Source organism: Macrobrachium rosenbergii, chromosome 8, assembly GCF_040412425.1.
Source record: "Macrobrachium rosenbergii isolate ZJJX-2024 chromosome 8, ASM4041242v1, whole genome shotgun sequence".
NCBI lineage: Eukaryota > Metazoa > Arthropoda > Malacostraca > Decapoda > Palaemonidae > Macrobrachium > Macrobrachium rosenbergii.
Genome location: NC_089748.1, coordinates 45,440,725 through 45,468,503, shown reverse-complemented (window position 1 = coordinate 45,468,503; position 27,779 = coordinate 45,440,725). Strand labels below are relative to the sequence as shown.

Sequence of the window (27,779 nt, the reverse complement as noted above, 5' to 3'; positions counted from 1 at the left end):
ATTGACATGAATAGGATGGATAAACTCGAAAGTGATAAGTTTTGCTACTGTATTGAAAGTTGAAAATATGTCTTCATAAAAGGGCCACTTACTGTAATCATTACAGAACATTTTCAGACTATATTGGTTGACTTTAAAAGTACAAGTTGATTAATTTGATGACATTGAGAACAAGGAAGATTAGAATGTGTCCTCCTGAATGAAAGGGTAATTGTGTATGTGAAGTATATATATATATATATATATATATATATATATATATATATATATATATATATATATATATATATATATATATTCTTGATAGAATGTATTATTAGTGTAAAATAAATAATAATTTAAGCAATGAATTTGAAAAAAGATTGCGTACGATCTCTAACCGAAATTCAATAAAAACACAGCACAAGCAATCCAATTTATGACGAAAAATTATAGAATAAAGTGCGTTTTCATTCAAGATGAAAAACACAATGTAAACGATCCAATTTAAACTAAAAAAGATACTTTAAATCTACTACATTTCAAGATGGCGGCCGATGAAGACTCCTTTCGAAGAGGAAGTGTCGACTTCGCACATCTCTATGTAAACACTCCCTGTGTCGTAAGTGCAGCCGGACATGTGAGGACGAGATCGTCTGCTGGAATACGAGAAGCTCTAGTTATAGCAGGACCAAGTCCAGCCTTACACGTCAGATAAGAACAGGTCGAATATATTTCGCGGGTGAGGTTTATCGTGGAACAAAATGGCCCAGCAATTAACCAACCTCTTCACCAGACTCGGTCAATTAGGCTTCGGTGTCGCTGTCGTTGGTGGCGTCGTCAATTCGGCTTTGTATAATGGTGAGTTTTCTTTCGGGCCTGTTTTGGTCAGGTCATTTGCATGTGTTGCTGAAAGATATACCTGTTAGGTCAATTTGGGTGTGGTTATAGCGTTTTGTATTGTATTGTTCAGTTTATTAGTTCTAGAAAGGTTACTGTTTCGGTAGTAGGATTACATCATTATGATGGGCCTAGACATACGCTGTATTTTATGAGGCCTAAACTGATTTTTCCCGAAATTAACGAAACTTTATGGGCATTACAATGGTAGGTAACACGGAAGACGACAAACCCTCCCCCTCTTGTTTGGTAACTACCAGTTTACTTGCAAAATTAACATGTTTAGGCTTATTTCCAGCCACTTCGGGATGAGCGTAAAAACGTTAACAAAAGATGGTAATTATCATGAACATAAACATAAAAGGCCTTAGGCCTAAATGTTCCTGTCGTCGACCAGCAGGAACCAGGCGTTACCTAGTATAATAGTAGGCTAGTCTTCAGAGTTACTCGATGGTATGTTAATTTCTTGGTAAGTAGCCTATGTACACCATACGCAATATTTGTCCAGTTTGTGGTCGCATGTTTCGTACATTTCAAGGTAAATTTAAATGTAGGCATAATCCTCTTTTTACCTAAATCATGGGAAATAGGTTTTTTTGGGTTTAGGGGAGAGCTAGGCCTAGTAACTCATAGGCCTAATGTACCAGCTAACAAATATGATAGGAAAAGAGTTGGTAGATCTAAGTAGAAGCTCTGCGGCGGCAATTTCCTTCTAAGTTGACTTTTTCTACAGTGTTTTGGTTGCTAATTATGGATTTACCTTCATTTTTTGTCACATGAATGAAATTAACCTGTAATTAATCCTTGAAGTCCATCCAACAAGGGGTTTCCATATGCGATCTTCACAAGACACAGCACGGGTACGTCTGTTTGGAACGGTTCACATCCTGTTTGGCAAGTGCAATAACTTGGTACCGCCCCCCGGGTCAGTACTAAACATGGCGAAGGGACATTCCATTTGGCCGACAATAAACAAATGTACCGCCAGTATCAGAAGCCCTAAAAGTGTAGAAAAAACCAGTTTCCAAGGTAAAAACAGGCTCAGCTAATGCTTAGAATTACCAAAGAGTTTATTATAGTAAAAAAAAATATGCAGTTCACATGTAAAAAATACTCGGTTCACACTTGTTTCAACAGTAACAATCGTCAAAAAGTCCATAAAAACTATGAAAACCTAGCAAGGGTGGTAATAGGGCTACATCCTAACCTAACCTAGGTTGCTGGCTCTTTACCTGGCTGGAGGACCAATCGTATAACAAAAGTAAAATTTTTAGTAATAGTACATTTCTTTTCAAGTTCCACAACACTGGAGGTACTTTGTGAGACCTGGAAATTTGTGTCTCATACATAATTGCCTAGTGAGCTGTGAAACTACATCGTTGTAACACTTGGAAAAGAAGGATTTTGTTTTTTCCTGAAAGACACTAGGCTAAATTGATTTTCAATTCTCATGATACCAACTGGGAGCTCATTGTACAGTCTGCATGTTGGAAGGTTGTAAAATGAACATTCAAAGCTCATCTCGACACACACAACTTTAAACCATCTGTTGACTCCTTTAGTTGGCTGTATTGTGCACAGTAAGTCATCCAGATTATTTGGACATCTTCTCTTGGTAGCTTGAAGAGTCACAACACATTTTAAAAATTATTCTGACTTTGATAAGAAGGCATTCCAACTTGAGTGATAGAGAGGTAATCTTATCCCAAGGTGCAACACCCTTTAATTTTTTTTTTTTTTTGCTCTCTTTGATATACTTTGCACCTTCGTAAGTTGTATCTTGGATCATGACAGAATTGCGATAATTGCCTTTATTAATGACATAATTAATCACAGTTTTATAAGGCAGGACTCTCCAAGATATTTTTGAATAAAGGCAGTATGTATAAGGTACTTTCCCTTCACTCTTTTAACATTATTGATTTGAGTTCTGAGAGTCATGTTACAGTCAGGCAGTGCACTTGAGTCACAGGGTTGATTAGAAATCAGGACCAGATTATTTATATTCATCCCCATATTTCCAAGGCTTCATAAGTTGTTTTCTCCCCCACCAATATAACTCAAGTTTTTATTTAGTTTTAGTTGCTTAAATGTCATCCATTTTTTAACATTGGTAAGAACAGTATTTAGTTTATCCTTGGTACCCCCAGTGTCATTTGCAGAAAAGTAAAACTGGATTTCATCTACTGATAGCTTGAACGTTATCTTTTGTCTGTAGAATACTTGACAACTCAGCTGTATATATGGTACTGTATGCAAGATAGGATTGGACCTAACATACTGTCTTTGGGTACTCCCCTGCCTAATGTTTCTTCAGATGAATACTAGTTTCCAGCCCATGTATGGTACTTACTGTCATGCAAGTAGTCTTCCAGATACTCTGTGGTTTCACCAACAGTTGCAGTTAACTGTAAGTCATAAGTTTTTCATTCACAATGAACAAAAAGCGATGCCAAGATTAAAACTATGGTTAACAGAACATACAGCAAACTATGGTTAACAGAACATACAGCAGTGTCTCTAGAATAAAATTATCTATGACCATGAAGAATTTGATCATAACATCCAGCATGATCTCTGCATTTCCAAGTGTGAAGGCAACTTGAGGAAGCCTGAGGGTTACCCAATACTTTTGCTTAGACCATGAAACTGGGAAAACACTGCCTGTGAATTACGTTCGACACAGCCAACCAAGAGTTTTAAAGCAATTTTAGTGCTGTAAAATAATGAAAAGTAACGCACTTAGGGCTTAGACATCTGCTTTCTTGTTAGTGTTTCCTTACAACAAGTAGTAATACCAGCCAGATTTGCTCCACCTAACTGGTTGGTCATTACTATGGCTTTATAGCCTGGTATAGTAGGGTTGAAACCAGTCAGAATTCAAGTGTGGTTACATCAGCACCTTTGTAACTCTTCTAGCTTCACCAGTTACTTAAATTTAAATGTGGACCTATTCAGCTTGCAGATGACACAGCTCAACTTGTTTACATGAGAATACTGTAGATTATTCATCCCACATACTACTTTCGTTGAGTAATACTCTTGAAAATTGTACTACGTATGACCACACATATTGAAGAGATTCATAATGGTAGCAGGTAACAACTGTTAATCCTGTAGGCATTACTAGTGGGTCTTTGCAGTGTCCCTTCGGTCCCTAGCTGCAACCCCTTTCATACCTTTTTACTGTACCTCCATTCATATTCTTTTTTCCATCTGAATTTCCACTTTCCACCCTCTTAAAATTGTTTTATAGTGCAACTGCAAGGTTTTCCTTCTGTGACACCTTTGTAAACTTTTAGTCTCAATTTTCCTTACAGCACTGAATGCCTTACAGGTCCCAAAGCTTGGCCTTCTGCCTAAATTGTATTATATTCTATTCAAAGAATTGTTAATTGGAGGAGTACCATCTTGTGAGGGCTATTCATCAAAAAAGTTGATTCTTGAACTACAGTACACTGTTCAGGCAGTATAGCATAAGTACAAAAAATTTTTTTGGTGTTTTTGAAACACAAAAGTTATTTGCAAGATGTATTTATACTGTATATTTTGCAGTATTAATTATAATTATATATACTGATGTAGTGTAAATTTATTTGCCCTATGTCAGACACCTTAAAATAAAGAGTAGAGTAGGTTTATTGTATAGTGTACTGTGTACAATAAACTATGTAACTGAACAATAACTGTGTAATAAAAAAAAAATTGCTTTATAGGCTACTGTATATTGTAACAAAGTTTGTTGTGACGGTCAGATTTTATCAGTTTCTTCCTGAAAAGATAAATGTAAGGTTTTAATGTTCTCTTATGCATTTCAGCGTTTTACTAGTGTAAGATGATATTTCTGATTGGATGCTCTACACTGTGATTTGTATCATTGCAGTGGATGCAGGGCACCGTGCTGTGATCTTTGACAGGTTTACTGGTGTCAAGAATGTCGTAGTTGGGGAAGGAACGCATTTCTTCATTCCTTGGGTACAAAGACCAATTATATTTGATGCAAAGACCAGACCGAGGAATATTCCAGTGATGACTGGCAGTAAAGGTAAGTGATTAAAATGTTTTATCAAATATGTTTTTTTATAATTTTGTGTTTTAAGGTTGGGTCTTATTATGACACAAATTGTCAGTTGTTTTGCTTAAAAAAAAAAATCTTTTTACTATAACCTAAATGCACCTCAGCTCCATTTCTGGAAGATAACCACTCTGGTTATCTGTATGCGTGGACACCAAAAACTTCCACTGGTAGAAAAGTTATTCTGTGTCTGCTATTTTCAAGAGGTTTATTGGTTTTGGCCTCCAAAATTTGGCCTGTGTTTGCTTTTCCTTTGCCAAATCTGCCTTTCCTATCAAATTTTTAGCTTCCTTTTTCCTATGAATCCTTTATAATTTTCATAATTTTTCATTTTTGGCCGAAATAAAGTGACAGGAACATTCCCTTACTTTCAGTAATTTGGTGAATGCCTTACTGCTGCTGCTGATTGCTGTAAGCCTCATTTTCTTTGAACTCCTATTCTCTTCACCTTTTTAATTAGTTAGGTCAGGTACCTTGTTTTCTTGCTATAGCAGTTTTTGTACTCCGAGTTGGTAGTATTGGAATAGGTTCTTAGTGAAATTGACCAGAGCTCTTGAAGTAGCCTGACTTTGCAAATTTGACTTTGAAGTCCTTGCTGTTGTCCAACTCTGCTTGTTTCATTTTTTTCCCTATATTTCTTTTTAAACTTTTTATGCTAGTTTCTTGGTTTGTATTAAGGGACCGTAGACCCAGTGTTTTTAGGTATGTATGACCCCATACATAAAAATTAGAAAATTATTCCATAAGGTAATATGGTCATTTTTCTACCGGTTTTTATGTATTTTGGCGCGTTTGCACGCATGCAAGGTTAAACACCACGGGCATTTAAATGCCAATTGACTCAAAGTAACACCTGTCAAAAGATGGATGATTGGAAAATTTTTGTCTTTTTTGGAATTTTCTTTGAAATTTTTCAATGTTTGTTCAAGAAGCTAACCCTGTTGCAGGGCATTTGTCATTGAAATGTTTCATACCCATTTTCCATGATTGGTAATTCGTATCTGTTCAGTGCTCTTATAAACTTGCATTACTTTTCATCCAGTCACATGTACCCAGCGTTCAACTCTCCAACCAGCCAATGAAGAATTAGAGGAATTTATTTCTGGTGATAGAAATTCATTCTCGTCATAATGTGGTTCGATTCCCACAATGTTGTAGGTCTCATTGCTAGGTAACCAGTTGGTTCTTAGCCACATAAAATAAATCTAATCCTTCGGGCCAGCCCTAGGAGAGCTGTTAATCAGCTCAGTGGTCTGGTTAAACTAAGATATATGGTACTTAACTCTGTAAACAAAATATCATATATTTTGTTTGCATGTGGCTGGATGAGAAGTAATGCAAGTTTAAAAGAGCATTTATACAGATTCCGTGTGCTGCATATGTACTCAGGTTGTAAATAGGTGGGTAGTTATCTCTGGAAAGTGACTTAATGGGAATGTACGGTTCATGTAAGACAATGGTTCGTGTGTTACAAGACTTCTGAAGTGGTTTTTAAAATTTAGACCTGTAGATGTATAGTGTTGTTAATAAGTAGTTCTTAAATTCAACCTATATTTTGAAATTTTCAGATCTCCAGACTGTTAACATTACGTTGCGTATTTTATTCCGGCCAAAAAGTGAAGAACTACCCAAAATCTACACAACCCTAGGTATTGACTATGAAGACCGTGTATTGCCATCTATCACCACAGAAGTGTTAAAGGCAGTTGTTGTAAGTATTTTTTTTTTTTTTTTATTTTCCATACACTGTATGTAATACATTGGGTTAGATGATATAGTACTTCAAAATCTTTGGAAATAGATTTATGTTTCAAAGGGTAGCAGTGGTGATACAGTGATGAGATAGGCCTAATATGCTCTTGAAATGTAAAAGAAGGCATTTTAAAAGAAAGATCTTGATAATTTTAATTCCTTGAAGTGCACAGCTTAGAGTGAATAGATATAACTCGCTATCATTCACTTTTAAGGGAAATAAAGCTTTCTATATTAATAATATATTATATAATAATGGGCTTGTTCCATATGAATAGGATTCATCTTCTGAATTTTGATGCAATTATTACTTGTTGAAAAGTTAGGAAATGGAATCTAGTTGTTAATGGCCCTTTACTGGATAGTAGTAAAAACATTTAAAGGCATTGATTGTGTGAAGCAGCAGCAAATTTTATGATTATGTTACCCAAGTTGCATAGATAAAATACCATGGTTTGGCATCGAAGGCCGTCAAACCTAGTTGATGTGCCCCAAGTCTGACCGTTAAAATTTTGGAAAAAATAAAACAGAAATAAGGTGGACAACTTTGACGTGTTAATTCCTTTGTTTTGGTTGGAATGCTTCATGCATGTAACTCTTGATGCTTAGAAATAGTTTTCAAGTTTTTTTTAAATTTTCTAGTTTATGTTTAAGACTTTTGTCTTGCTTTTGATTAGTTACACTTAAGAACTTTGCTTTTAATTAGGGGGTGAAAAAATTAAGTGAAATAAGCAACATAATTTGGCACACTGTATTTCAGCAGATTAGATGGCTTTTGTATAATAAAAAAAAAAAAAGCATCTTAGGTACAAAAGAATTTACTGTAAGATTCTATGTAGGGTACCACTTTATTTCTGTAATTCACTTAAACCTCACCCAGTAGCAAAATATGAAGCCGCCAGCATTAAACATCTGACAATTAATTGAACAAATACAGTAGTTCATTAAATACAGTAGTTAATTTAATAATGTTGAGTTTCATGCCCATCCTTGCAATCCATGGGCTGAAATCTCCTGATAGTTTTGACTTGAGGAATATTGATTTTATGTCGGTTATGCACTAAAATTATATTTATAGTACCTCAGTTTCACTGGTAACACACTGACAATTCAAACTGGCAGTTTTAATAAATAAAGCTAAGGTTTTGCACCATATGAATTGATGTGAAATGTAAAGTACAGTGTAAAGCTAGGGTGAAAACCATGTGCTTTGTATGCTGTCCTTGCTGTAGGGTTTGTACTTAATGAGTATGCATGAAAGGAAGACTGGTCTCATCCAGTCTTTTTTTCATAATTTACTGGTATAAAGTATTTAGGTTTTAGTTGATACCTACATGAGCATATATTTACAGGCTTTTGTGTTTAGTATGGTAGTCCAAACAAGTGACTTTTATTGCATTCTTTGCTCAGGGAATTTACCTCTTTCAGTGTCTTTTCTATGCTTGGCTAATGGGCTATATTCTAGACCTGTACATTTTCCTTGAGGGTTACACTCTTACTCTTATTAAATTTTGCAGGCTCGATATGATGCAGGAGAGTTGATCACTCAGAGAGAAAAGGTTTCCCGCAGTGTTAATGACCAATTAGCTGAAAGAGCAGCTCAGTTTGGGCTGATTCTTGACGACATATCCATTGTGAGTATTAACTGATCATCAGTGATTCTCTACAGTATAGGGGAGTTTCGAAAATAAAATGCATCAGTATGGCTACTGTATGGTACCAATAATTTTGCTGTATACTTGAGTTTTTTTTAACTAAGTCAAGCATATATTTTTTTCGAGTAATTAAACTTTAATGTATGGGGGAGTAGGAGATAATAACAACACATTGTAACTTATTTTTTTTTATTTCCATCCCACATAGACTCACTTAACATTTGGCAAGGAGTTCACCCAGGCTGTAGAGTTGAAACAAGTAGCACAGCAAGAAGCCGAGAGGGCTAAGTTTTTGGTTGATAAGGCAAGTACTTTGAAAACTGACTGTTGTATTTCTCAAATTTTATAGTTCATATATGTTGGTTAGTACTAACTTCAGTCTTGTTTTATTACTCATCATAAAAAGATTTACAAATGTGACAGTGGTAGCTGTAAGCTGACACATGCTAAGCATTCAAGTACCAGTTGTAAGTAGACCAAGACTGTTCAACCATCCCCACTTCACACTTATTAGCTTTCAGTTAGATAGCGGGGACAGTTATGGACAACAGAGTGCTTTTAATACCTTAAATGGCATGCATGAATCAGCCAGAAATGTAGGTGACAGTTACTGCAACTCAGTTCACCTGAAACACAAAGACAATAAAATGTAAGTAATAAATACTTGAAAAGAACAACCTAAAACAATTAATTACATGAAAAAAAGGAATAGTATAATGACACATAATAAAATAACTCATAAATACTTGTTCTTTTCAACTTTAAAAAATTAAATACAAGAAAAAAGGGAATACTGTAATATAATGTTAACAAAAAGATATTTGTGCAAATAATGGTATTTACTTCAGTAGGAGTTACCAGTTATGTACTCTTCATTCACCACCCTGCATTGCTCATATTATGTACTCTTCATTCACCACCCTGCATTACTGATTTGTGTTCATAATGTTCACATGGTAAAGAGAATGATAGTAAGGTAAATGCCCCCCCTAAAAAGTTACCAAGGGGGGAGAATGACAAACTAAGAACATATTGCAATTTGCTTAGGCAACCTTGGGCTAAAGCCCAAACTCTGCTGTGAGTCAGTCTATAGAGGATCCTCTGTTGAAAGCATGCAGGAATGTACTGAAGTGGGTGAAGTCTTTTAAAACCTTTGCTGACTGACTTCAGGCACATCTTCAGCAGGGGCTGGCTTACCACAGTAGCAGTTCTGGAAATTGCAGTCTTAGATTATTGCATTTCAAGAAACTGTCAAACAGCCTATTAGCTAAAAGGGCAGAAATTTAGAAATTGAAAAGCTTAGTTTATGTGAAAAAATAAGTAGCAACGTACTTTAGGACTACTATAGGCTTTCTCTTTGAAATTATTATTATTGCAATTATGTAAAGTACATTCTCCTATAACAACTACATCCTGACTAGCAGAGAAAGAAAAGGATTTTGGGGGGGGAGGTGAGAAAACTGAAATCACAGTTCATTGTGCAACTACTGGAATCTTTGATAAATATCAAAGAAAATTACAGTACAGTGTTAATGTCAGTAACTGCCACCAAGAAAGGTAAACCCAAGTGACAAAGCACACTCACATGGTGAATCAAAAAGTACACTGGAACAATTGAGAAATTAATCATGATAAAATCACTTCAGAGTAAGATGAATTGATGAAAAGGAACCTCAGGGTATCCATTAGGGTAAGAGTTTGTGCTAACACCAAAGAGAGTTGAATAAAGAGATTGCTACATAGCTGTGACTGAGGATCCAGAAGGTGTGCATGTTGCCAGAAAACAATGTTTTATATTGCTATTCAAGAGTGGCACCTTGCATGAATACCGTGAAAATGAGGGATAGCTTTTTGATGAAGCAAACTGGTATTTAGTTGCTTTGGGAGTAAAGGTAAAGAAGTTATTTTCTCAAGTCCTTTTTATTTTCTGGAATGTTTATTAGAGGAAGTGATGGAAAAATAAATCTGTGATTTTAGTATTTCTTTAGTGCTGTTTTTAATGCCTTGTTTATTTTGATTCCAGGCAGAGCAAGAGAAACTGGCAGCTATTATTAGTGCAGATGGTGATGCCACAGCTGCCTCACTTTTAGCTAAAGCCTTTGCAGAAGCAGGCGAAGGCCTAGTTGAGTTGAGGAGAATAGAGGCTTCCGAAGATATTGCTTATAGGTAGGTTTTGGATTGTTGCCTTACTGGCTGCAATGAAGTTTTATAATGTTTCTAATACTAAAATAGTGTACCAAGTAATGTGTAACTTCTTGCAACTTGTTACTGTCCTTGCCCTTTTAAAATTAAGGTGTTTCGCTGCTGAACTGGGCCGTTGTTGGACATGAAAGGAATTTTTTTAACACCCGGTGTGTGTGTTTTGTAAACCATTAATTGTTCATATGAGAAAACAAACCAACATTGTTATTTACATACAAGTATTTTCGAGTGTGAGCTGGAATCTGGTCAAAACTTGATAAGGTAGTTAACGGTAGAGTTGGGGCGTGGTATCCCTCGCTCACTGACTGCTGTGATCACTTTTCTTTTGGCTGCAGTAGAGAAGATACGGATTGCCTTTTCCTGTCCATACTGCTGGTTGAGAACTTGGATTTTGCACACGTATTTTCTCATTGCCTTTTGCTTTTGTTTATTTATTGTGGTGTCCTGCAGTTTATTCTTACAGAATAAAAACAATGCTCTTTGTTAATGAGACATGACCATCTTTGTTGGCAGCGTAACTTTTCTTCTCTAATCTTGTTGCAAGGTAATTTTCTGTTAAAGACTTTTTCCAAAAAGTTGTCTGGTATTTGCCAGGAACATAGCAGTTTCTATTGTAGAGTTCATCAGTAGCTGTTTTGTTCTCTGACTTGTATACAATACTCTAGACTTTTTAGCTGTTTCAAAGGCTTGGTCATTATGGAAGTTCTTGCAGGAGTTTGGTCTACTACCAAAGATTAGGTAGTCCTTCTGCTGTGGCCTTCCTAATTCAGCCTGGTGGAGGAAGAAGACCTCCATGATCTCCTGATGTAACTAGTGGTGGTCTTAGATATATCAACTGTGGCACTGGAAGAGGGCTTTCTTGTTGCAGTAGTTCTTACTGTAGGGATTCCTCTGATGGGTCTACTTTAGTCATTGGTTCCTGGCTTGACCAATCCTGTGGTGCAAAGCAAGTAAGGACAGCAGAGAGAAGGATAGGAGAGTTGTTAGTGCTCCTCTTCTGTCTCCATTTTGTCCTTAGGGGGTGAATGGGTTCAAGTCTAGGGATCAGACTTCCAGCAGTCTCCTCCTGTGCCAGAGGGAGGAGCAGCGTTGGTCTCCAAGGATTGGATGGGACTAGGCAGTTCCATTTCTGTAGATTTTTAGCAGACTGTGCTGGAGTGGTAATTATCCGAGTTTATTTCACTCTCCACGAGCAAAATATCATACAGAGGCAACTATGGCTAGTTCCGTCACTTGTTCTCATATATGGAGTTGACCTTTGAGTTTTACTCTAGAAGCATTTCCTGGGTGTGTTGCTGCAGTTACAGGCAGCTCACGGTGCTCTGATCTATGGGTTGGGAAGTGCCTTTGCCTGCAGTGGATCTTCCAGACTTCTTCCTGCCTCTATTAAACCAGATGTAATCAAGGTGGAGGTAGCTCCTTTGGCATTATTTGAACTTGTCTGTGGGCTGTCATTCAGCCTTGTTCTTAACCTCTGTCAGAATGGTCATGTTCACTGCAATGATATTTTAGGTGTTTGTCTCAGAGTCTTTATGACTTGTTTAGTGGTCTAACCCAGGGTCAACTTGCTAACTGTCTTTACTGGATTGGGCATCTCATCCAGTATGAGGTGACAGTTTAGAGTTGTTTGAGTCATTCTCCTCCCTAACAGTCTTAAGTGCCACTTCACTTAGAGGGAGCATCCTCAAAACAGGACTATGAGTTGCCTCCCACTTCGGAATAGTTCTCCTCGCTCAGTCCCAGCACCTGGAGGAAAAGTGAATGTGACAGTCTGTGAGTGAGGGATTACTCTCCCACTCACCCCCTCCATCTGTTAACTACCTGTTACCAAGTTTTGACCTGTTTCCAGCCTGCAATGAAAGATACACCTATAAAAAAGGCTATAGTTTGTTTACCTAGGAATTATTTAAATTTTTATAGTTTTCTGTATCAGTATTACCAGACAATTCCAGTTATACTATTAGCTTACACAGCAAGTGCTTCTCTTCTCCAAGATCTTTGTTTACATCCATAAAAACTTAACTCAGTTTATTGTGAATCAACATTTGATGTTATTTTAATAATTCTTGACAACTTTTTGTGTACATTTACTACATTAAATGTCTTCATTTCCAGGTTATCCAAGAACCGTGGAGTGATGTATCTACCAAACAATCAAAGTACTCTATTAAGCATCCCACCACAATAATGTTGGAAGTATAGATTGCAGATTTTGTAATGCACAAGATGAAGTGTGCTGAACTGTAGACTGACAAGTAGCCAGACCACTGTGCTCTTGTATGAGATATGTTGTACTTCATGCACAGTCTGAGGATAAGTTACAGTTAACACAGTGCATTGTATTGTTTGTCCTAAGCAATTTCTGGGAATTATTCTTTTGAAATTGAATGAGACATTTTGTTTGGGGTGCAGGAAATTGTAAGTTTTGTCCTGTTCCCTGACTTGTATTGTAAATAGTTTCCATTAGTGATTTCATGACATCTGATGATTGGCCATTCCAGTTTTGTTATTTACAAGAATTTTAGTTTTACAATGTATTGGAGAAAAGTAATGAAGCAGAAGGGGATTTTTTGGGAATGGTATTGTACATTCTATACATTATAATGAAAAACTATATAACTCTACAGGTATGTTTTGTAAGAAATAAAGATTGTTTTGGCAACTGCTTTTTTTCATTTAAGTGTTAAGTTTGCTTCATTCAGTATTTTAGTAAATACAGTACAGTACTTGGGTGCAACATTACTTTCTAGGGCATGAGCTGAAAAGACATACAGTGTGTATGAATCCAAAAGAAAGGTGTAATGAGTGTTTATTCTTTGATTGATTCTATGTACTACTGCGAGTACTGTCTAATTTTACCACTAAATTCATTTAATAGTTAAGTGAAAGACAGTGTACAGTGCTTACCCTAAGGTGTATTATACACTGTTCTATGTGATTGCCTGAGTTACAAATTTTGCTAAACTAAAAATGTTCAGTAATTAAAACCAAGTACAGTAATTTCAAATAGTAAGTGGTTGTTTATATTATTACAAAGCAAGCTGCTACCCTGGTTGGGAAAAGCTGAATGCTATAAACCCAAGGGAAAACCTACCAGTCCAAAAAAAGGACGTTCAGAAGTAAACTGAAATAGAAATAAGAAAGAAAAGAAAACACAATAAATAAGAATAAGTGAACTAAATGAAACTTGTCAGCCTGACGTCTGAAAAAAAAAAAATTGTACAAAGTTTGAGCTGCTTCTTAATAATAACTTGGTCACAACATAAAACTTACAGTCATGAACCTCACAAAAAAGGCAAGACTAGGAATAAAGTGCATATACTGTATAATACATGGTAAACATTTAAAATTAGAATGATCAAATGCAAAGGTAATCATTAAAATGAAATATACAGGATGCCTGAGATAAATACAAGATCAGGGATAAAAAGATTCAATACAACTCAAGTTTTCATCCAATAAATTACCAAATATCAAATGGGAACAATATGTAAAACATGGAAGAATGAGAGAACTGAAATATTTCCTCAGGACAGATGTCTCCCAAAAATCTGAGACTATCTCAGTACCATATGACAGTTTTTATCACAACTGAAGAAAAGATAGATTGGTTATTGTGCAACCAAAAATGACAATGACAATTCTAGCCAAATGTTTTAAATGTTGGCTAAATAGTGTCCTCTTGGAATATGACAGAACCACTGGAAATGACTATCAGCTAAAAGTTACCTACTTGGGAATAGGAGTTTCATTGACCTCCAACTTGGACTCTCCATTGTCATCATATCCCTCCACAGATGCAAGAAGAAGAATTAGCATTTCTTCAAGTTCCCATCTGTTCAAGTAAATTGGAATCTATTTGGGAGGTCATCTGGCATGCTCATGACTGTTCACCTTGGAATGGTACTGGGTCTGTCCACTATGCACTGGTGAACACCAAGCACAGTACCAATCTCAAACTCCCCAAATCAATCACTGGCCAGCACGGACATGGCAATGCTTATGCCTGCTTACCCAGTCGAGTTTCAGTTCTAGCTGGGTCTATGCTTGAAGGAAGATATTGGATGTCTTCCCATTGAGGTGCACTGCCCAAACCTTCAAGTTCTAGATACTTAACCCCAGATCTCTGAAACGGTTAAAAGGTTGTTGGGTTGGTGCACAACTCTACTCTACATTTAGCTGAGGGTTCTTCTTAGCTTGCTGCAGCTAAGCTATGGACTTGGGTCCCTTGCCTTCCAGTCTTCAGCTGGCCAAATTTGAAAGGCTTCTGTATTTGAAAAGCTTCTGTAAGGTCACAGGTTTGGTCAGGCATCATAAGTGTTTCAGGGAGGCTACTTGGACACCCTCTTGACACCTAGTAGCATCCATTGGGCATACCTTAGGGTTTGCTTCTGAGACAATGGTCTTTCAGGCTGTGTTGGTCATCACTTTTGCAGATGTTGATGTTAAAGTTGAATTCCTGATCTCTAGGTCATAGAATTCATTAATCTCCTGTTGTTCCTCTACCTGCCACCGGAGGATTAATGATGGTAGCACGCATTGGGGAACATCTCCTCTGAGGAGGACAAGGTCAAGCTTCAAAGGTTACTGATGTAAGCAGGAGGAGCACAACCTCATCTCACACCAGTCCATAAACCTGTGGGTGAACCTTGTTTTGAGGAGGTGTTATCCTGCTCATGGCCTTTTCTCAAAACAGGTTTCAACCAAGAATGGTCTTAAGAGACTGGGAGGTACTGGGCTGCTCCTTGATTTTTCTGAAGAGAAAGGTCAAGGAAGTGATGAAGAAGGGCCACATGGAGAGAGATGACACATTCACCGCAGTTTCATTCAAGATTTCAGGGTCACCCAAATGGACTGCAGGCAAGCTTTCATGGTCAGGAGTTATACCTGTGATATCAGGTTTGGGAAAAGGCCAAGCCTCTTCCAAACCCCACCTAGAAATGCATTCCTCTTACTCAGGAAAGGGCCTCTCAGGCAGTCAGTTCCATGGGTAGGAGGATATCTCAAATGCCACAGAGCAACATGACAGCAAAACAAGGTGACCTGTGTCCCTCTGGATATGTACAAACTATCAATGACCACATCCTCATACCCCATCCCATCAAGGATCATCCAAAACTATGGTTATGTTAGCATGGATGAGGACCGTGCTTGATAAAATATGCTGGAAGTCACAGATGACCTCTTTCCTAGTTTCTGCAGTTTGCTGTTCCTGTTGTAAAAATCAACACAACCACACATTCCTTGTTGGATTCCATCAGAGATGGAGCTATATTTTTCTTCCCTAAATCTGAAGGGTGAGGATGAGGATGTGTTTCCAGATACCATCCATCACGATTTAAGAAACTTTTGTCTACGAGCGACTGTCTACCAGTTCAGAGCACATTTCCACAGACAGACACTTTGCCCCCACCTCACCCCACCCCACCCACAACCAAGTAAGCTTTGGCACCCCAGATTCAATCATGTATGTTAATACTGTACATGAAATTGGAACAGGAACGAGAAAACCTTGAATATGGCATTTCTAGTACTGTATTTTAACATGTTTCAGATATTTTTTCTTAGAACTACTGTATACACTATACAAGTTAGGGGGCATGGAATTCCAGCAAAAATTCAATAGCCTCAAAAAAAATAAATAAATAAAATAAAATAAAATGGAAAATCATATTTTAATAGGAATACACCCTAAAGGCATGTCCTTGTCCTTACCCTGACCAAGGAAAATCAAACTCCAGCTAATCTGACTCAAATGGCTGTTAATCATGCAGTGCCTCTCCTTTGCCCTAGGGATAATGAAGTCCTAATGGCAAAGCAACTATGGTGTCTTTCTCTCAATATGCACAATAGCACAATTAGTATGCTGCACTACACTTAACAATAAATGTTTACATATGCAGGTGGCCTTACCATTGGTCATAAAAAGAATGAAAACTGTTAAAGTAAAATCACAACTCCATTTTAACTACAACAATTCTGGATGCTGATCTGAAACAACTCGAAAATGGTGCATCAGGCAATTACAACCTACGGGTCAAGAGACTAAGTGGTTTTAACCTGCCAGCACTTCTACATGGTATCTGGACTTGTAACTCGTTATTCACTTTCATGCGGATGAATTCTCAAAAGCAATAGAAAATCATGATGGACTGATGATTAGTGTACAATTCATTTAATAATAATAAGACTGATTTGACCTTTGGTAAACCAATCATTTCTAAAAAAAAGTATAAAAGAAGGGATTTTAAATATAGAAGAAAGATATCAAAGTAGATTTCACCATTATTTGAGAACCCGGTTAAATAATATCTACAGGTAATAAAAAACACTTCCATATTTCTTTAGCAAAGGTTAAGAGATCAGCAAAATAAGGTGTATGACCATGGGTTAAGTTAGCTAGGCAAGGTAGGGTTATGTTAGGATGTATCCCTGTAAATAACACTTCCACCACTCTTAGCAAAAGTTAAGGGAGTTCACCTTCTTCCCCTGCTAGGTGGGATGTGGCACCCTAGGCAAGGTTAAGTTGATTAAGTTAGATATGGTTACAGCATACCCTCGCAATTCACTGGCTATTTTTCTATTTTTTTTTTTTTTTATCTTGTCATTTCTTCTCTGAGACTTTTTGTCATTACAAACATGAATCATGTAGGTTTTCATAAGTTTCCCCTATGTTCTGAGCATACTGCACTATTTCTGTTGGTGCTATTTGCTAGTTTTGGGTTCTATTTCCATTGTGGTAACATCCATAATTGTGATTTGCCATTTTTAATGAGTACAAAGAACAATTAACCCTCCAAGATTATGATGACTTTCAATTCTATCAACCTATTCCCAGTTAATTTTAACATCAATTTAACCTTTAAAACGTTAAAATTACAGAAACTGCATCTGCCAACTAAGAGGCTTCTGGAAAACAAGTTTCCTGCGAAGTTGAAAAAATAATCAACGACAAAGACTATGATCCCAAGCAGGCTTTTAATTTTGATAAAACTGAACTGTCCTTGAAGGAAATCCCTACCAGGACCAATATCTACCAAAGTGTAAAGCAGGTGCCTGGCTTTCAAACATAGAAGGTCAGGGCGCCTCTGGGTGTGTGTGGCAAAGCCACTGGCCACATGATAAAGCCTGACAATCGTTTACCGAGTGAAACAAGAACAAGAAGCTTTTTCCCATTTACTGGTAACACAACACCAAAGCATGGATTGCTGCGATGCTGTTTCCACAGTGGTTCCATGAATGCTTTATCCCCAAAGTTAAGAGTTATTTAGAGAAGGCAGACCTGCCTTTCAAAGTCCTACTCATAACATATAATGCTCTTGGTCATCCTCAATCCATCGCCATCCAGCAGCTATATGTGTACAGTAGGTCATAATTTTTCAAGACTCTCCACCAATGCATCAATTACTGTATCAATGCTGCTTACAATGAGCAGGTCTTTTGACATGATACTCTCAGCTATTGATACTGACCCTGACATGAACATCATCAACTGCTGGAAAGCATTCACCATTGCTGAGGCAATATGTTTATTTAGGGAGCAATGGATGAACTGAAACTGGAAGCAGTGAATGCTTGCTGGAGGAGTCTATGGGTGAGGCTGTGAATGACTTAACAGGCTTTCCAGCTATCAACAGTGAGGGGCTCAGGTTCATCAAATTGACATGATGGAATGGGGAACATGACTGATGATGGTGTTGCCAAGCAAGCTTCATGAAATGTACTTTACAAATACAGGTACAGTTTATCACCATTTACATTTATATTCCATATTGTGGTTTGAGAAATGCTATAATTCTAAAGGACATTCATTATGCATGAATGCTTGTACTACAATCACTTTTTTTTCTGGTATTTAACAGTTATGGAGCATGTCCTACCCTTATGTCAATAACTTATTGCAAACACATCACATACTGGTTAAATACAGTTCTGGTAATTAATACAGTTATCTAGTATTTGTCAAATTTGTTCTACACTTATGACTGATGATATATTTTCAAGTTCGTGATGTGGTTGTGACAGGCTGCAGATGTGTGTTTGTGATATATTTTAATGTGGAGTGCAAGCACCCATTGGTTACATTTTAGCCAATGAAATCTTCACAACTTCTGGTAAAGTTTTCAGATTTTTATGACTTTTCACAGTTTCCATCATCCAATATATTCAATTAACAATGGCTACCTTAATTGTAGAATAGAATATAGAATTTAGGCCAAAGGCCAAGCACTAGGACCTATGAGGTCATGCAGCGCTGAAAGGGAAGTTGAGAGTAAAGAAGGTTTTAAGGCGTAACAGAAGGAAAACCTCACAGCTGCACTATGAATCAATTGTTAGGAGCGTCTGGAACGTAAGATGGAAGAAAGAGAATATGAATGGAGGCACAGTAAAAGGAATGAAGGGGTTGCAGCTAGGGGTTCAAGGGACGCTGCAAAGAACCTAAGTAATGCCTACAGTGCACCTCATTTAGTGACCTCATAGCACTAACCCCCTATGTGGACCTTAATTGTTTGAATTTCTGATAGTGTGTTCAAGCTTTGCTAATCTTCTAAGCAAAATCAAGACAAAATAACTACAGTATATATCCATCTGGGGTAATTCTACAAAGCTCCACAGGACACCACGTTCAGTACCAGCCCCTCAGGGATGAACGCAACAGCATAAAAAAAAGGCAGTAAATTTGTCAAATCATCTTGGTAAATTTCTCAAATGATCTAACATATACTGCATTATATACACCCTCTTCTATGCTGTTCTGTCAAAAAATTTAATATACCTATTGAATGGCATCCCCATGTGGAGCTCTTCTAAAGAATGATCCCACTTGGAAGTAACCTAATCCCTTCCACTGATTAAAAAAAAAAAAAAAAAAAAAAAACTCATTTTAAAAAAAGCCTCCAAATAGTCTACACCAAGGAATGCAATAAAATGATCTAGGCTATGTCCTTTGCTTTTATAATTTATAAGGATCTACGCCAGGTTAGGCTGGGAGGTCCAATGTAACTAAGGCCAACCTCATGGCTTCAGTCAAGATAGATTAGGATGTATAGCTGGTACTTAAGGCGGCCACTAACGTTCAGTTATTATATCTGCGCAGTTGTGCACGTACAGTTGGCCTGTGCATGCAAAGCTGAACCCACTAACGTTCAGTTTTGCCTGCACAGGCATAACTGCGCAGGTAGAACTGAACGTTGGTGGGTTCAGTTTGCTGTGCAGGTATAAGTGAACGTTAGTGGGGCCTTAACTTTAATCTATGAATTTCTGTAGGTCAGGAGAGAAATATCCCTATTCATAAAGTACAATCTCACACCTTAAGTTAGGCTAAATATGGTATGGTTTGGAGGCACGCCTGTAATAAGCCTTAAAGCATCTTTGTTCTTTACCGTGTGTTCTGCCTAGGGTCACGTTTAGCCTAAGAAATTTAACCACTTGACACCAAACCTGTTTTGCAATTGACCTAATTTGTTTTTGGTTTTCCAGACCGTAAAAACTAGGGTTCTTATGAGGTCTGCCCACAATTGTTTTCTACACGGGAAAGAAAAGGCAAAAAAAAAAGAAAATGATTAGTTTTTTTTCTTTTCGACCTAATCCTCAAATATGCATAAAACAAAAGATAAACAATCGGAAATATGCCGTATATGGTCTATGTTAAGAAATTAAAGGTATAGTTTTACCAGTTACCGTTATCTCATCGATAACAGTTAATTAAAATTTTCATAAAAAAATAAAAAGGGTGCAAGTTTGCAACATCCCTACCTCAATCCTTTGTTAGGCAGAACACGCCAGGACGTAGTACACCAGGGAGGATTACGTCTGTGACCATGTTTTAAGGTCCGTGGCTAACTTAGTAACTTCACTGACTAATATGTAACAATTAGCCCAATTTTGATGATATATCCAACAACAAAAACAACAAAAAACCTTTGTTTTCGTTTTGATAAAATTTCTTTTAATATTTTTTTTTTACTCTCTACACGGAAAAATAATAGAGAAACTGGAATGTGTTAAGTGTTCGTCCGCTTGGGGAAATTGATGTTGGTAACTATTATTGAAAGTACCATTTCGAGGGAAATACCCCTGTTTTTATAAATAATTATTTTTTCATCCTTAATAGAAGAATAAATATAAATTTAACGAATATAAATAACGTGATGTACAAATGATGACAGCCTAAACTTGTAAAGTGCAGATGCAGCCTTAACAATATAACTTCGGGACTAAGCAGTATTGCCACTCCTCAAGGTTTGACCAATTTATAGTCCATGCACCATTACTATAGATTGTTTATATATATATATATATATATATATATATATATATATATATATATATATATATCACTATAATGTATATATATTATATATATATATATATATATATATATATATATATATATATATATATATATATATATATATGTGTGTGTGTGTGTGTGTGTGTGTGTGTGATATAACTGAATCAATGAAAATATGGAACGTGATGAATATATAAAATAAAGATAACATCCACAGAAGGAAACGGAAAACACTGGAGTGCTGCGAGGCCTTTCGACACTACTAAGTAAAGACTACTGTCGAAAGGCCTCGCAGCACTCCAGTGTTTCATTTCCTGTCATTTTATCTTTATATATATATATATATATATATATATATATATATATATATATATATACATATATATATATATACACACACACACATATATATATATATATATATATATATATATATATATATATATATATATACATATATATATATATACACACACACACACACATATATATATATATATATATATATATATATATATATATAAACACTCCTGCTTGCTGTGTGAAATCTATGGCTTTATCGTTCTTACACGAAACCAACCCAAGAGAATTTGCTGTTGACTATTATTCAGTCGCATTATTGTATGCCTTAGCAATAACGTAGAGCATTTGCTGGGAGAAAAGGTGATAATTTAGCTCTAGGGGAAAATAGGTACATCAACACATGAGTTTATGGTAAAATTTTTTACAGGAAATCAAAGGTAACATAGCCTATATAAGACACGGTAGTATATCCAGGCCACGTTTCAAGGTGCTTTTAGCAATATAGCAAAGCCAAAATTTGTGTCAGAGAATTCCGTCAGAAATCTCTTGTGGTCGAGAGAGGCCACTTTTTATATTTGGTTCACGAAAAAGTCTATTAGGAGTTGGCTGTATTTAATGCCAAATCAGATATTCTCACTTGAGGAGTGATGAAATCCAAGCTGAAAGACGGCGCCTAGAGGCAATAATAAGAGGCAAACCATGGAACTAAAGCAGATGTACTGTACAGTACAATACAAGTTGGCGCATTAAAAAATTCTCAGCTGATGGGGAGGTAACAACATGTAGGCTAATCAACATGTTTTCTGGCTGTAGACTTTAACAATCCTGAAAATTATTAAAATTAATGTAGTAGGGGTCTTATGAAGCGACTCTTGATTCTAGGCTATCAGCAGGCAATAACTTCCTGCATTACACTGTGTTTCCTGTCAGCTAACTTGAAAATCCTTGTACCTCTAAAGAAAAAAGTATTAATATTTTACAAGCACATATTTGAATATTACGGCAAGAGAGCTGTCATACAGTAACTAAAAGCGCTTCTCTGTCATTGCAGGTAACCTGAGGAAATTGCTAGAAAGCAGAAATCCCATGTATAAAGCAGAAACTTATTGTAATGGAAAGATAATTAACCATTGCGTGACATGACGAAGTGATTTACATTTGTGTGTGTGTGTGTGTGTATCAAACCAGTTCGAGACTTTTTCCAAAATGTAGTTGCATATGAATTTAAAATAAAACATCCAATATGTATTTTATATTAACTGAAAATAAGCAGAAAAGTACTGTGAATATTAAAAAAAATACTAAGTATACAAATGTATGTGACAATTTGAGGTGACAGTGTAACAGCAATTGAAATAATTACCTTACTAGTACGCAGAATGGAATGGGACAAGACCAAAGTCATATGGCGTGGAGAAATATTTCACCAGTTCATACTAGGCCAATCCATACACTAGCTCAGCAAGCATCCGGAGAACATTATAACTTTAAACAGAATAACATATCGATAAAGATAAAATATGAGCAAATGAAGTAGCTACACGTGCGAACAATAAACAAATACAAACTTGAACAGTTGCCGAGTAAAGTAAAAAGGTCAGGGGCAATATTGAATAGCACTGGGAGGAACATTTCAGCCTCGGCTTAATTTAAAAGCATCATCATTTATTAAACGGCCAGAAAGAATATCCGAAGTTTTATATTATGTTGAAGAATATGATCTCTGTTATCGTGCAGTGTGACGTCACGGCCACTTAACAGAACCTGAATGCCGCTGATTTGCAAAACAAATAGTTTGTTTTGTTGTCTGATAAAAAAAAAAAAGTGTACTGCGCCAATTCCAGTTTTCTATGTATCAAAGGGGACATAACAGACACGTTGTACACACACACATACTATATATATATATATATATATATATATATATATATATATATATATATATATATATATATATATATATAGTTAGCATACGTAAAACTTTATATTCGTTTGTAAATGTATAATTTTTTTTTTTTTTTACAACTGATGTACTTTCGATTTCGTAGCAATATAACCAGTTTGCCTTGGGATGCGCAACGTTAACTGCCCTGGGCCTATAATAAATATAGGCTACACTGCTCTGAAGGCTCTATATAAAAAAGACCTCTTCAAGGCTGACGCAAATAAAGAGAATTATAAGTATTTATATACCAAATCAAAACTGATATAAAAATCTAGCAAGAACATTAATTAAACTTTCATATGCCATTCGGAAACTTGAAAAGACAATGAAGGAAGCTGTCAGTCTTAAAAGGCATATGACCACAATTTACAACCAACATGCCTCATAAAATTCCTGGGCGTAGGAGAGGGGCCCATTAACGCTTGGCAAGGGTGCAAGACCTGCAGTGATCAGTCTTGTGCAAGAGAGGAAAAGGTAATCGTGGAGGATCGAAGGCATTCTTCCAACAACAGGCTCTCCCAAGGGAGCGTTCTCTTCAATACCAACAGTAAAAGTGAAGCTAAAGAAAACTAGTGGACAAATACAGCAGTAACTAAAATATTTGGTAAGGGAAAGGAAGTAAAGCAAAGATAAAAAAAAAAAAACCGTGTGCTCTTGTGTGAGCCAGAAGTAAACAGACATAAATAAGACTAATGCTATTGGGGAGAGAGAGAGAGAGAGAGAGAGAGAGAGAGAGAGAGTTATTACTGTCTTCGATTTATGAAGTTAGTGTCAAGGATGACCTGTAGTATTGTGGCATTTATCGCCATATCCTCTTTTGTTCTTCTTGCTTTTCATAGGATTTCGACCCTTCCTTCAATGAAGCAAAAGGGAGGTTAACGTCCGTTCAGACAATTTTATGCTCGCATGAAAATAATTGCAGAACGAAAAAGGCAACCTCTAAAGCATAATTGTTCATCTTCATTGCAGAAGGCCTCACATCCACTAAAAATGTTGATTCAAATCTCACTTGAATCTAATCGGCTGGTTCGTGACCGCTGAGCAAACGTTCAGGAATTCTTTCTGTGGTACTGAAAACTTAATGGTCTGAATTTTGGTCGATGGCTAATTTTCCTACAAAAAGTGATTTTAGAATAATTGTTCGTAGGGGTTTTTAAACAAACTAACAAACTAAAAAATGAAAAATAGTGTAAGCGTGAGTGTCACGCAACTTGGGAAAAATAATTTATTTGGATAAATGATTAAATATTAACATTTTGTGAGATACGTTCGCGCTTGAAGAAAAGCCAGCTATGAAATGGTAACCAAGAATGGGGGCGCGCGCGCACACACACACATATATATTCATATATATACAGTGTGTGTGTATATATATATATATATATATATATATATATATATATATATATATATATATATATATATATATATATATATCCGTGTCAACTGGCTAACAAAGGTACGTACAGTACATAAATAATAATACAAATAATGATAAATAGACCATGAATCCATCTACATGCAAAATATTAACTTTTATCTAGATATTTAGCGAAGGCGATGAGAAACTTCATATATACATTATTATTTGCAAAATTTTTCCTCATTCTGTTTGGCAATCACCAGTAATTATTGCCTTATGGGGTTTAATGTGCTTTCTCTAGACCTTGCGTAGTTTTTGTTGTTAGTGTTAATTAGTTTTTTCCCACTTGCCTTTATCTTATCTGACAGTAAGGAGTTATTATGTTTGAAAATGCATGTAGCTAGTTGTAAAATTCACTGAAACCAACAGAGTTACCTTACAACTAAAATACGTAACTGAATGTGAATTCTAAAGTAAACTGTTCGTATATATATATATATATATATATATATATATATATATATATATATATATATATATATATATATATATATATATACATATACTGTATGTGTATATAAATACATTTAAATATTTACATATATATATATATATATAATATATATATATATATATATATATATATATATATATATATATATATATATATATATATATATAAAATCCCCAGACTTACATCCCAGAAATAAAGTAAAAAAAAAAAAAAACTGAGCATCATTCCCCAGAGCCATGCATGTACATCAGCTACACGTTCCTTGTAAACTACTGGTCAAGCCTGTTGCGTTGAAGGAATTCAAATATTGAATGTCAGTCTGTCAGCCTTTAACTCCTTGCTATAAAATAAGGGTACATAAATTTAACGCAATATTCTTTTTTAGGATCAAGAACATAGGTGAATGTACGTGAGCGCAAACTTCAGGGAGTTTCAAAATGTTCACTAAGCTTATACTATAGTCACAGTTCTCAGGCGTTTAACTTTGCGAAGTCTTTACGACTATTAAATTTCAAGTCATCAAGGCTATCATGTTTATTAACTTTAAAAAGAGTTAAAGACAGTAGCTGTTAAACTGCCTAGCTGTTTTTGGGTATGCTACCAAAACACAAGTCATCAAGGCTATCATGTTTATTAACTCCAAAAAGAATTAAAGACAGTGGCTGTTAAACTGCCTAGCTGTTTTTGGGTATGCTACCAAAACACTAAACTTTTCAATCCAATTCTATACTGCTCATTTTATCACTCATAGTTAACCAACAGCCTCTCGGACAGGACATGTCAAACAAGGCAAAAGGACTGGTTTGTAAATCACTTCGCCTAACCTCATGAGGACTACGTCCCTTGTATAATATCAACTTGACTACGATCACGTACAGAAGCCAATTTACCTTCCTTCTACAGAATGGTTATCCCATTATCAAGAACCATTTCAGAGAAGAAACAAGTATCTTCAGCACCAGCATACTAATGATGATGGCTACCAAGTCTTAGATCACGAAACATATACAAGTACCAAGTATATTTTAATGCTCTACTTGCAGTAAGAGAACTACGTTCTATTAGTGTTTAAATCACTGGAACACAGACTATCTCACCATCGAGAACTCTGACCGACATTTCGTACACCCAACGGAAACCTCACCATCAAAGAATGAACGCGCTGTGAGAATTCGGCTCAGTTGTAAACATGCTTCCCTACCTGACTCCCAAAATTCAGAACTGAGAATGCTGTCGCAGGAAATGTCTAAACGTGTTACCAGATCCAAAGCAAAACGAGATCTTCAAAGGCTGAGGTCAAGGTCACGGGAAGATTTGAGAAGCAACTTTTGACATGCCATTAACATCACTTGAAATTACTTACGCCTTTTAATTCTGTGTGAAAACAAAAGGTATTCTTCCTGGTTATGTAAATAATATATATATATATATATATATATATATATATATATATATATATATATATATATATATATATATATATATATATATATATGTATAAACATATATACGTGTATGTATATATACACGTGTATGATATATATGAATATATATAAATATATATTATACACATATGTAAAAGTAATGCCTACAGTGCATCGCATCGGTGATTTGCACTGACGGCACTACCCCCGTACGGGTTGAATTGTGATGGCAAAGATATTGTTATTAGTCTTTCAATATAAACACTCATGAGGTGATTATTATTATTATTATTATTATTATTATTATTATTATTATTATTATTATTATTATTATACATCAGACAGCGCTCGCAAGAAACCAGAAAATGAGATGAGTGGCCAGAGTGTGTGTGTGTGTGTGTGTGTGTGTGTGTGTGTGTGTGTGTGTGTGTGTGTGTGTGTGTGTGTGTGTGTGAGAGAGAGAGAGAGAGAGAGAGAGAGAGAGAGAGAGAGAGAGAGAGAGAGAGAGAGAGAGAGAGAGAGAGAGAGAGAGAGCTAACAGGATGAATGTGGAACTAGTCAGAGAGAGAGAGAACAACGGGACAGGTTCCGTATTCGTAAACAAACCTAACCTTTCCTAGAATGCCAAGTCCTGACCTAACCAGAACTTGCCTACCTAAACTCACTTAAGGCGCCGTGTCCTGACCTGGCGGGGGCTACACCCCGCGGACGCCCCCCTTCACAAGTTACACTAAACATAGGAACGATGTTGTCTCAAACCTAAGCTCAAAATACATTAATTAAGAAGATAATTCAGCATTTAGTTTAATGAAGTATATGTCATCACAATTATTCGAATTTTTCTGGGCAACAAATCCCTTTAATAATGGATTACAAGGTTGGAACACGAAGGAAAATGAGCATTCTTGAGCACAACATAGAAAGTTACTTGAATATTGTTCAAATGACAAAATTACCTAATGATTTTCAGTAATTTTAAATATTTTCTTAAATATTTTAATAAATTAAAAAATATTAGATAAAAAATGCATATATTTTATCAGGTAAATGACATTACGTATATTATTATAACATTTTCATCTAAATGGCAAATAGTAGTGAGTAGTCAATTGTTGTAAAAATACGTTAACTAACCGCGGTTGCTAGTATCTAATTTAGGGTTCGGAACAAGCAAAACTTAATAAAAAGTCATATATTACGTAACGTTCCTATGAAGGATACGTAAGTACCATCTTTTTAACGAGGCGCAGTAAATTGTTAAGCAAATGGTTAAATTCCTTGAAGAAAATGAGTCTTAAATTTCTGTATGAAGTTATTTTTATACACTTTTCTTTCTGTGTATCTTCTTATGCGTAAGATATTCAAACAACAGG

General features: G+C 35.9%; 1 protein-coding gene across 1 annotated transcript; it reads left to right on the top strand.

Annotated features, from left to right (window-relative positions):
- Positions 1-523: 523 nt before the first annotated feature.
- Positions 524-13,225, top strand: l(2)37Cc (prohibitin l(2)37Cc). Its single transcript, XM_067107654.1, has 7 exons — positions 524-840; positions 4,763-4,924; positions 6,523-6,665; positions 8,224-8,340; positions 8,570-8,669; positions 10,389-10,527; positions 12,679-13,225. The coding sequence occupies exons 1-7, from the start codon at positions 744-746 to the stop codon at positions 12,749-12,751; spliced, it is 831 nt and encodes a 276-aa protein (XP_066963755.1). The 5' UTR covers positions 524-743; the 3' UTR covers positions 12,752-13,225.
- Positions 13,226-27,779: the final 14,554 nt, after the last annotated feature.